This window comes from Fulmarus glacialis, unplaced genomic scaffold (genome assembly GCF_000690835.1).
Source record: "Fulmarus glacialis isolate BGI_N327 unplaced genomic scaffold, ASM69083v1 scaffold19382, whole genome shotgun sequence".
In the NCBI taxonomy this organism is placed as follows: Eukaryota; Metazoa; Chordata; class Aves; order Procellariiformes; family Procellariidae; genus Fulmarus; species Fulmarus glacialis.
The window spans coordinates 48,402-59,705 of record NW_009197412.1 but is presented as its reverse complement, the minus strand read 5'-3'; the positions used below and the strand labels follow the sequence as shown (position 1 = coordinate 59,705).

At 47.5% G+C, this 11,304-nt stretch overlaps 1 protein-coding gene across 1 annotated transcript; it reads left to right on the top strand.

The window, feature by feature from the left end:
• Window positions 1-363: 363 nt before the first annotated feature.
• Window positions 364-9,411, top strand: LBH (limb bud and heart development; the record flags this gene model as incomplete). Its single annotated transcript, XM_009572538.1, has 2 exons — window positions 364-480; window positions 9,208-9,411. Coding segments are annotated over 2 exons (321 nt in total), but the record flags the coding sequence as incomplete, so codon positions are not given.
• Between the last annotated feature and the right edge of the window lie 1,893 nt (window positions 9,412-11,304).

Below are 11,304 nucleotides of genomic sequence, written 5' to 3'. Positions count from 1 at the left end.
TAAAAAAAAAAAAAAGGAAAAAAAAAACCGAACAAAAACCCCAGGGCTTGCACTTATTTACTGTGTTTTTTTACTTTCCCCCCTTAGGGGGCAGAGCTGGAGGAAGAGGAGTTAAAAGTGAACCGCTGCTGTTAAAGCCTCCCGAGGTGTTCTTGAGCTGTGCTCTTGGGGAGAAAGTCGGGGAATTGCTCCAGGGGGTGTAGTGCCGGTTTACTAGCTCTTTCCACCCCCTTCCAAGGGGGGGTGCAGGAAGGAAGGGACCAGAAATAGACCGCCGACAGCCTCTTCTGCCTGCTTGTCCTTCCCGATGCTACTTAAATCTTCCTCAGCCCTTCTGGAGCCCCTCAGATGACTTGAATTCTGTCTTTTGTTTCTAGTCCTGATTATCTGAGATCAGCTGAAATGACTGAAGTGATGATGAACACCCCAGCTATGGATGAAATTGGGCTAAGCCCCCGCAAGGATGGCCTGTCGTATCAGGTAAGTGCTTTGCTGGCTGCATAGGCAGTAATCCCTTATGGAATTGCCTGGGCTGGACTGCAAACTCGGTCTTATGTACCTTTCCATAGCCTGACCTAATAGCAGGTCTTGCTGTAGTGAGAACTAGTCAACAGACTGGAATGCTTGCTTGGCAGGAGCTGGTTGTCTACAATATTACTCGGTATCAGACCGTATTGGCAAAGGACTTGGTTGTTTCTGAAGCGATCAAGCCCCTGCTCATTTGGCATTCATGGGGGCTCAGTGGGAGATGGGGAGATCGGTTAAGGAAGGATACACCCCACTCACTGGGCTGAGAGGACTCTGGGATCTCTTTGTAATGCGGCATACAAATGATCTGTCTAGAGCAGGAGGGAGGTGCTTATATGGCACTTAGATTTTTTGATCTGTTTCTTGGTTTTCCTGATTGATGGGCCTGTTTGAGAGGGTTAACAGTCTTCTGTGAGATTCAGTGAGGCCAGCGACAGCCTAAACAAGCCTTGAAATGTCATGGGAGTTACAGTATCTGAAGGCATGAGCTGCATTCATTCTGAAAGTTCTGAACAATGTAATTAGCTACTAATCTCTAGATCAGTGACTGGGGCAAAGAGGTGGTCTTAGAAACTAGCTTGAGCCTTAATCCTTTAGTCTCAATAGCCCTTTCATTTCCTAGCTTATCAAAGGCCAAGTTGTGTGTCTTGGCCTACTAGTTCCATGTTTTCCTACTCTTCCAGGAGACTTGTTGATGAGATTTAACACAGGTGCTGAGTGCATGCAGATGACTTGACTCTTAATGGCAGATCCTGGTGCAGGGTTCTTCCTTTGCAGATGTTACACAACCTGCACAGAGGCAGTTGCTCTAAGTGTGCATTCAAATGAGGTGTGCTGTTGTATGCTTGCATATTTACGTCTGAAAAATGAGCTACAAGGCAGTAACAGTGCACTGAAGCATGAAATCAGCTGAACTTTGGGCCATGGCTGAGGCCTCCAGCAGAAGCCAAAGCTGTGGAAGGAGAAGGGGATTCATTGCTTTTTTTGGTCAGAATTCTGGATCTGGATAGTATGAGTTGTTTGGTTTATTGCCTGTGTGTGGAAATAGCTGTGCTGTGCTTCAGTGCTTGAGTTAGTGGAAAGCATATGGCCTCTCTTTCCTCTCCTATAGAGGGAGTGTACAGCAATGAGAATGGTTATAAACCTGAAGCAATCAAACTAGCCTGCATGGGATGTTCAGTTGTCTTTATGGGTGACCATATGAAGAGGCTTAACCCAGTCAGGTCAGACGCCTCTATTTAACTATCCAAATTTTCCAGTGAGAATCTAGGTGCCCTGCTTGTTCTAGTGATTGCTTCAGCGAGGTTTTTCCCCAAGTGCTAATGACCTTGATAAGTCTGCTTGGGCCAACTGGGGAACAGGCCTGTTCAGTTTTGAGTGGATCATCTGAACCTGAAGGTGTGTGAGTCATAAATGCTGACGACTCATATCTATGCAGGGTTTATGCATTCTGGATCTCTCCTCTGTAGTGGTCTAGTCATAGATGACTTTTTTCAAACGCCTGCAAGAGCTGGGAACTGCCTGCTGGTACTTCGCTTTGTTGTAAGCCAAACTGATGGCAGAAAGGGTTGAGGAGTTGAAATGGAAGATCCTGATGGGGCAGTGGTGGTGTGTGGGCTGCGTATGAGGTCTGCCTCTAAATCAGGTTAGTGTAAAGAGGATTGGGGAGCAGGCTCCAGCCTTCCTGCTCTGGCTGCTAGGCTGAGAACGTCACAGTGTATGTCAAGGTAAGTTGAAAGCATCCTTAAAGGGTTGAAAATTGAAGTTAGAACAGCAAGGACAAATCTGATGCAAATCGCACCATGAACTCTTTGTTCTACCTCAGACTTTGGCACTTCGTGCTTCATCTTGCTGATGGAGAGAGTTTGGTACATGGAAAATTGTATGCTAGTCTGAGGGCTGTAGTGCAATAACTTAAAACCAGACAGGGCTAATGGAGCATGACTGCTCCTACACTGAGGCTTGTTGTTCTAAGCGGCAACATCTTCCTCCACTCATCTGCAGAGTTGGACACTCACGATGTGAGTGTAACAGCCCTTGACTGGCCATGAGGGGCAAAAAAAAAAGTGGAGCCAGAACTGGGAGAGGCAAGCTTTTAGTTTCAAAAGTTTCTCTTGTTCTAGCAGTAGAACTTGTATTTATTTTGCTGCAGAGATGACCTCAAAATGCGGTTCAAAATGTCCCCCTTTGGGCTGTGCGGAGCAGGGACTGCCTGGGAGTTGGTCCATAGGATCTTAGCCATGAGCCTGGAGGCTGCTTCTACCACCATATGCAGACATGAAATGGGACCAGCGGAGATGGTACAGCAGCTTTGGAACTGTAAAGCACATCAGTGTCTGCAGACAGACTTGTCCAACAGTACAGTTTCGAAGTATTTTTGCCTTTACTTGGAAATAAACTGAGGAAACAAATAAACTCAGAGAGAGTATAAACTTCAGCAATCTGATTCCTCTGTCCTGTGGAGTTCACTGAACTTCAGGGCTCCTGTCTGTCTCGCTGGTTACAGAGGGAACTTGGCTTGTTGACTTTTTCCTTCTGCCTCCTCCACCCCCTTGCCTCTGCTCATGCTCTGGATTGTCTGTCTAGACATCAGCTGAAGGTGTGCGCCCCGCTAGTGAAGCTTCCTGGCCTTTGGTGGGCTGGCCATCGCTGCTCTTTAAGCAATGATGCGAAAACTTAGACTGCAGAAGTCGTATCAGTGATAACTCAGTTGCCTGTGTAGGCTTAGAAATTTGTACAGTTTTACTTGCAAAATGTGCTTTCTCAGCATAGAAATGCCTTTTACCAGTTAATATGCAAAATGCTTGTAAGCTAGTGTGCTAATTTCAAAACCTTTCTATGTAAAGCAGTTTTGTAACTGTATTTGCGATGTAAAGCTGCTCTCTGAGCCCCCTGAAGATGTTTAGCCAACAGATTTAAAGGGCCTGAGCAGAAGTGAATGGTGATGTCAGGGCATGAGTCTCGGAGCAGGGCGGCATAGACAAAACAGAAGATGCAGCTGAAGAGATGATGTCATGCTGGGTCTTGTGCCTGCAGTGAAGAGCTATTTCTGGATCTTTAATAGATGTCCCATAATTCCCATGGGACTTACTAAACAAAAAACTCGTTGAAATGCAGCTGATGGCTCAAGATGCCTCTGCTACAAACTGCTGTGCCTATGGAGGGCTTCATGTGCTTCCTGCCTGGCAGTCTCCGGTGAGCCGGGCCTTTTTTCACTGCTGGTCGGAGCTAATGTACCGTTTCCTATTTTCCAGCCCCTAGATACACCTGTTCTCCGAAAAGCCACTTCAGCACTCTGCCGGCTTGTCTTCTGATGCCATCTCACAGCAGCACAAACGATGCTACTGAAACCAAGGCCGAATTAATCATTTTGTGGAGCTGTTGTCAAAACAGTACCTCAACCTGAATCCTGCCTTGCTTCTTGGAAGTGGAGTGGGGTCTGAGCACAATTGAAAACACTTTGATGCCCAAAGTGTTTATTTTGAGTAAATGCTGTGTCCTGAGTTGAGCGTGCTACTTTGCTGCAGACCGGCTCTCTGGCTGCCTCACTGATCCTGTGGGACCTTAGGCTCCCTTTTAGGAGATTGGCATGTGGGGGCTGGGGTTTGGTTGTCATGGGGGAGCTTGAGCTCTTTTAAGTCATGATCGCATCGTGCTGGGATCTGTCTAGGTTAATCACAGCCACAGATAGCTGTGAATGATGTCAGACTGACTGAATCTGGGTAAATAGGCTTAACGCTCCATCCAGTGTCTATGGTGAAAGCTTGGCTCATCTGTCTTGTTGGGGAAATCATTTTTGGTGAATGCAACACCTCTTCACCAGCACCAGTGAAGCACTGACTTTCCCAAGGAGCTGTGGTGCTCAGTGCCGAGGGGTTTGAGCCGCATCCGCTGCATCCCTCCAACTCGACCGAGGGACCAACATGTTACTGACCCAGGGGCTGATGGCAAAGGGTGGAAATTGAGCTTCCTCTCTAATTGGCTTGTTTGCTAGTCCGTGCAGCCTTGATTTGTGCAGGGGAAGTCCTGTATTGGAGCTGGTGCTTGCTACCGTGGAAGGTCTTGAGACTGGGCTGCAAAAAGATGGTGATAGCAAGTGAGTTTAGGATAACTTGGTCAGATAGCATATCTGATGCATGGTTGCTAGACAAGATTAGTAGGCTGAGTCAATGTGTATTCCAGGGTCTGGGACCTTAAATGAAGGCAGAAGCAGGATATGGGATAAACAGAGCTAAAACTAATGATGTTTGCAGCTATGCTATGCAAAAGTGTTCCACTGAAATGCAAACTGAAGACAGCAGCTAATCAGAACATCTCAGTGCATGTTTTTTTCCTCCCTACCTGATGCCATGTTACTCTGGAAAATTGTTATGATGTGTGAAGTTTCCCAGCCACTGTCCCCCAAGATAGGGCAATCTGTCTGTGACTGGGGAGTTGTCATAGTTCATAAACCTGAGTCACCGGCTGCTGTGTGCGTACTAGATGGAGCTCAGTTTTGAGTCATGACTACTGTATGAGTAGATGTATATATTCGCACTGCTGCTTATAGCTGAAAAATTCCTCTAAAGAGAACACTGAGAGATGATTTAAATTATTTCCTGAAATGAGCTTGCTGTGCTTCTCAATGGCAGTAAAGTTTTATTTCAAGAACTTAAATGCTGATTTGGGATATTAACTTGATACTGCTGAAAAGGCACAAAACTTAGCTTTTTAGTACTGGGAGGATGAGTGATATGTGTACATCCTAGGGGTGTATCCTATATCTGAAGTGGTATGCCTCTCAGTGCAGATTTTCCAGTCTTGTATAGTATTCCAATGAAGCAAAGCTTTCCCCCAAAACACTAACTTAATTTGGGAAGATCTCATTACCTTAGTCTCCCTGTAATATAATTGAAATAGTTTTCGGCCCCATGGGCGGGGGAACAAGCATTTTAACTATGGGTGTTGGTATGGAATGGAAGTTGTTTTAAATTTACAAGTGTCACTTGGATTATGGTAGCTCTGAGCTAATCCTCTTAATTGTCTGACAGCTCTCCTGCTTTTGGTGTTTCTCCATCCCTTGAATGCTGAGAGAGGGTATGAGCCTCCCCAGGGCAACGAAAACTTTCCATTCTTGTTGCCAAGACTTCATTCAAGGATAGTAGAGCTAGATCATCCGAAACAGAGGCAAACATGATCTTTCTAAAATAATTTCAAGCTTTCATTTCAAGCTCTGCTTTTCACTGCCCTTTCTAGCTGCAAGGCAAGAGTTCGGTCGATTTGTATGTGATCTGATCCATGAGGAGAGCAGTTCCCAAAACATAATCTGGAGAGGCCTGTGAAAAGTATCTTGCTGTGAGCGAGAAGCTGTGTTGAGTAGCATAAGAAGCAATGTATGTGTCCTCTGTGGGCTCTGCAGGTGTGGGATGTGACTCTCCATGTGCCAGGAGTTGGGGCTCAGCTACAGAGGGGGGTGCTCTGCGGAAGCAGTTGCAGCCCCTTGTGCTGCCTCATGCAAGTGAGGGGGAGGAAGATACCTTTGAATTGTTGCTAAACTGGCTTTTAGGTAGCCTTCACAACCAGTTGGTGGTTGTCATTTGTCCACCATCAAGTGACCAGATCAGCCAGAAGTGGGCACCTGCTTCAGCTGTGTGCAAGGTGGTTCCCTCTGATAAATGAGGGGGAGAAGTTAACCTGTTGCTGCTGTACTCTTTGGGTGGTGGCGAGAGGGAAAGTCTTCCTCCCACATGCCTGAGCTGAGTAATGTGGCCAGAAAGGCTTGTAGGCAGGTTTTGCTAGACAAGCTGTCCTGGCTGCTGTGCAAAAGGGTGCAGAGCTCGCAGGTCAGAGCGGAGCTGCTGTATTCCCGTGGGGACCTTGCTGCAAGTTTGAGAGTTGTTTTTTTCTTCCCATTGTCTAAATCTGGAGTGGGACCAGATTAAGCACACGGGACCAACAAATACAGCATGTCACTACTGGTGTGGGACAGCAGAAAGCTGGTGCTTGCTTATCTTTTAATAAAGCGCTTGGCAACACAGCTTGTTTTAGAGTGAGTGGGGAGGCTGGTTGGGGTAACTTTTCCAGCTGCTCCCCCAGATGTGTCAACGGAGTCTGAATCTGAAACCCTTTTTTCCTTCGGTCCCTGTGCTTGGCCTGCCACGGTGCCCTGCTCATCACATGCGAGGAAATCTGCCTTTGTGTATTTTTTCCATTGACTGTCCACACCCCTTGAAAGTGCAGTTGCAACATCTCACTTCATGCTGCCTCGACGATTAAAAAGCATGACTTAGTGGAAAAAATCCTGACCTTCTTGGGTTCGGCCTGTCCTGCAGCTGTTTGAGATAAGATTGTGCTAGGGTTTTTTTTATTAAAAAAACTGCACACCACGTTTCGGGGTATTTGTTTGTAAGGAAATGACTGCTACTTAGTTTCTGGAAAAAAAATCTGGCAGGCTATTTTCAAAGAAATTGCTCCAATTTGACCTAATGTGCTTAAAATGATAGCAGCCAAAGGTTAGTTTAATTATTATACTGCTATTTTTCTTGCACAGGAGGCTATTTTCATGACATTATCAGCTTATGTAACCTCCTGAACCACACTTCTTTTTCCATTGCAACCTTCTAAACCATGTAATGTCAAGGGTATTTTTTTCCTATCCTGAGTTTAGATAACAAGTTGATGCTTAAGAGCCACCGACTGTACTTCCAGTAATGCACCGCATGTCTGAGACTGCCTTTGTTTGGCCAAGCAGAAGCCACAGAGCTCCAAGAAACAGTTACTGTCTCACTGGTGCTGGGAGTGACTAACAGCAAGTAGTTCATACGGCAGTGCCCATGTTAACATGGCTGCGTCCAAAGACCTCACTCCTATGCACTTGAAAAGCATATGGATGGTGGGTGCTGTGGTGGGAACTGGGCTCTTGCAGCACTGTCCCCAGGACCAGGTGGCTGTCTGCAAAGAGCCCTCCTGTTGTGTGTTACCTTCACAGGGAGTTGCTTGCCCAAACACCCCTCCCAAAGTTACCTTGCCTAACTTTGCTTTAACTAGCACCCTGCTGGCTTTCTCAGGTTGGTAACCTAGTTGCCATAAAGCTTTGGATGCAGGGGAGAAATGTGGCTGGACAGGAGAAGACTGAATATTGACAAGGAGGTAATGGTGTGGTTAATAGTCACTAGGCTGAAGAACAAGTTGATAGGATGATGTTTCACTTTGGGGTTTGGGCCAGGGCTTCCCAAGGTGGTGGGTACCTGCATGGTTGGCATGAGGAGAATGATGCTTTGTGGTTAATGCTCAGGGCTCCTGTATAGGGAACCTGCTTTTGTAACTGGAACCACAAAGATCAAAGCAGATGAGATCTTGCTCTCAAACTGAGGCACCCACGAGGAGTGTCCCCGTCTGAGGCTGGCAGTGCTGTTCCCTGCAAGGATGCTCTGACGGCTGGCTTGAATGCAGCTGGTGTTCAAAGAAAAGTACAGTGCCCGACTCCTCACCTCATCTACAACCTGGAGGGGAAAATGCAGTTTGTGATTATCTTCTTTGGGGTGTTTCAATGCAACTGTAATGTGAAATGGGCATTCTGGTAAAATTTGAAATAAACAGGTGGTAATTGTTTAATCTTCTGGTTACCAACTAGGGGGTCTGATGTGGCAACTGGTTCTTGTCACCCAGCAGTTCTCTTCTGGATGAGCTGGGGTTTGAAGCTGTTCTTCTAGTAGGGCATCCCTATAAGTAATGGCAACCTTTTCTGCTCACACTGCAATTCAGTCGTGCAGACCTCCTGCTAACACTGCACCACAGCGGCAGTTTTTCCTGTACCTGTGGTTTTGCCTCGGTTCCTAGTAGGATCAAAGCGTGCATCCCAGTGGCACTGCTGGCGAGTTTGGGCCCTGGTGCTGCTGCAGAGCATGTGTACCCATGTGGCAAGCTATGGGTGGGAGGGAAGGCGTAAGGTACTGCTCTGTGCACCTTGGGGAGGCTGGAGATAAGGGGGTCCTCATTTTCGTTGGACCAGGGTACATAACTGCTGGCCATGCCACAGGTACCTCCTGCCCTAAGAAATATGGTCCAGTCTTCAACCCTTCCACAAAATGAGCGTCCTCCTGCTGAGTTTCACTGCTGATGTATGGTAGCTGTAGCATGCAGAACACTGCCAAAATTATCTCTAAAATGCAGTTGAACTTCTCTTTCGTTCTGGTGCTGTGGCCCCGGAGCGATACCAGATGCAGGCCCTTGCTGCAAGGGTCTGGACCGCTCTAGCACTGGGTTGCCACGTGCCTCCTCTCCCTTCTAGCAGCAGAGCCTGGAGCACAGGCCTGTTCTCATGTGTAGCTTCACCAGCAGCAGGAAATGAGATCTCAGATTCTCTGATGGAGACAGCTCAGTGTGCAAACTCATGAGCATTAATGCAAAAGTGGGGGGGGGTAAGGCATTTGGATAAATATCCGAAAGGGCAGATGCCTGTTTGCTGAGCACTATCCAAGCAAGCGTGTGCTTTGGAAGCCTCTTGGACAGCGCTTATTTCCAGTACTCAGAGGTTAGAGAAGCTTATTCACAAGCTCAAGAGTCTTCCCATCGCTCAGTGGTTTACTCTGTGCCCAGATTAGTCTGCCCAAGTGAAGACCCAAGTGTCTTGAGAGTTGGGTTTTGGCTAAGACTGCTTGAACGCAGCCCCTCTCACAGGCTGTTTCTTGGCTCTTTCAGATCTTCCCCGATCCCTCGGACTTCGACCGTTACTGTAAGCTGAAGGACCGCCTGCCCTCAATCGTCGTGGAGCCGACGGAGGGTGACGTGGAGAGCGGTGAGCTGAGATGGCCACCCGAAGAGTTCCTCGTGCAGGAGGAGGAGGAGGAAGAAGAGGAGGAAGAAAACTGTGAAGACGCAAAGAAGGACAACAAGGAGCAATAAATGGTATCTGAGGAAAGGCAAGGGACCGCACCCTTCTGAAGGAAGAGCCACACTTCTTTTGAAAGTCTTTTTAAAAAAAAAAAAAGACAAGTTCAATTTTGCACCTGCGAGATCTTAGTTTTTTTGTATTCTCTGTATCGAGAACTGAAGCCCTCGGTGTCACCAGACCTCCTGAGGAAGGAAGGAAGTAACGCAGAGAAATGTTTGCTGTTCTCGAGATCACAATCTGTATTTTTCTGAGGCGGAGGCAGCAGTGAAATTCCAAGCACATGGCAGAGGGTGACCACGCGAGGACTGCTGGAGGGGGGAGCTTGGGGAGGGGGAGGAAAGTCAGAGGCGGCGGCGTTCAGCCGGGAGCTGCCTCTGGCTAAAAACGTGAGAACAGAGCCGTCATCCCTCAGATTTGCCTTTCTTACAGCTTCCATTTTGTGTGTTGGGGGGTGGAAGGGTGTCTGTAGCGAAGCATGGCTAAATGCTCTACTGACAAGGGGCCTGTAGCTCTCCCTGGTTCGGCACCTCCTGGGGTAACATGAGCATCTGTAGGAGTAGTTGGGTTTCTTGCTCTTGCTGTTGAGCCTGTTTTCCAGCCACTTTTCCCAAAGCTGTTTTCTCCCCCTCTGTTTGCCTTTAGACTCTTCAATGCTGAACAGCTGTATTTGCAGGATAATGTTAGGCTGCTGCTTGTCATCTCTACTGCGAGGCCCTAGTTTATCTTGCAGGTGGTTAGCGTGAGGTAATGCGCATCAGATGTAAAGATGCTTCTGTCTGCAGCAAGAGCTCATGTAGGTTTTAACACCTCAGATTTTTCTCTCCTATTTGCTGAGGCTGCTGTGGTCGGTCTCGTCTTGTACAGTGCCCAAAGCCAGAGGGTGGGGATTATGCCTCCTTACCTTGGTGTCCTTGAGGCTGTAGGGTTTCATGTCTCCAACTTGCTGGTCAATGGGCTCATGAGGGCTGGGGTGGGGATCTCCTCCAGCTTTGCACTGCAGGGCCTCCTCAGAGCCCTGGCAGTGCAGGACAGGCTGGTAGGGGTGTGCATGGTGGGGAGCACTGCCAGACCTGGAGGTAATCCAAAGACGAAACATCAGATCTAGTGTGGATCACCAGCAGAAGAGGGGGGTTTGCAGGAGGGGTCTGTTGGGAGACGATTAGCCTGGGTGTCCTGAGGCAAGATGTGTTTCTGCTTCATAGCAAGGGTGGAATGTTCATGGGTGTTTAATGAAGTGCAGACTGGCTTGCGAAGTCTGTGGCTGTGTCCTCTTCACCAGATCCTGCTCCAAGGAGAAGTCCTCCATCTCTGTTTGGGGAGGAGGCCAGTCTGCTGCCAGACAGGGTAACCCGCTGCTTTCCTGGAAAGTGATGATCTCACAGCTTCGGGGACCAGCTCGGGAGCCAGTTGATCTTGGGATAGGATGAGAACAGTTACCACCTAAACCAAATTTGGGGTCATGGAAGAGAAAAAGAAATGTCAAGGCCTTAACCAAACTTTCATAATAATCCCAATGCCACCCCCCTTTGCTTGTAACTGGTTCCATTTTTAAAATCTATTTGGACATGTGTGTATTTGTATTTTTAATACCTCATGAGTAGTTAAACGCTGGTGGGGGTTGGGAACTGCTTCTAACATATTGGCAGGATTGTTTTAGTCTTGTCTTGCTTGTGTTTAAACATAATGGCAATAATTTATCAGCTCTGCATAACTGTTTCAGACAGATAGGAGTTTGGAGATGAGTTAGCACAAAGCAGGAGAAATTCAGTGTTCCTACACTGCGGCTGGTCTCTGGTCCAGCAACGCAGACCCGGTTATACATGTTCTCTGCCCGTCTTGGTGGATGGTTGATCACCAAATGGTCATGATGTGGTGATACCATTTTCTCTAGCAATGGATTCAGC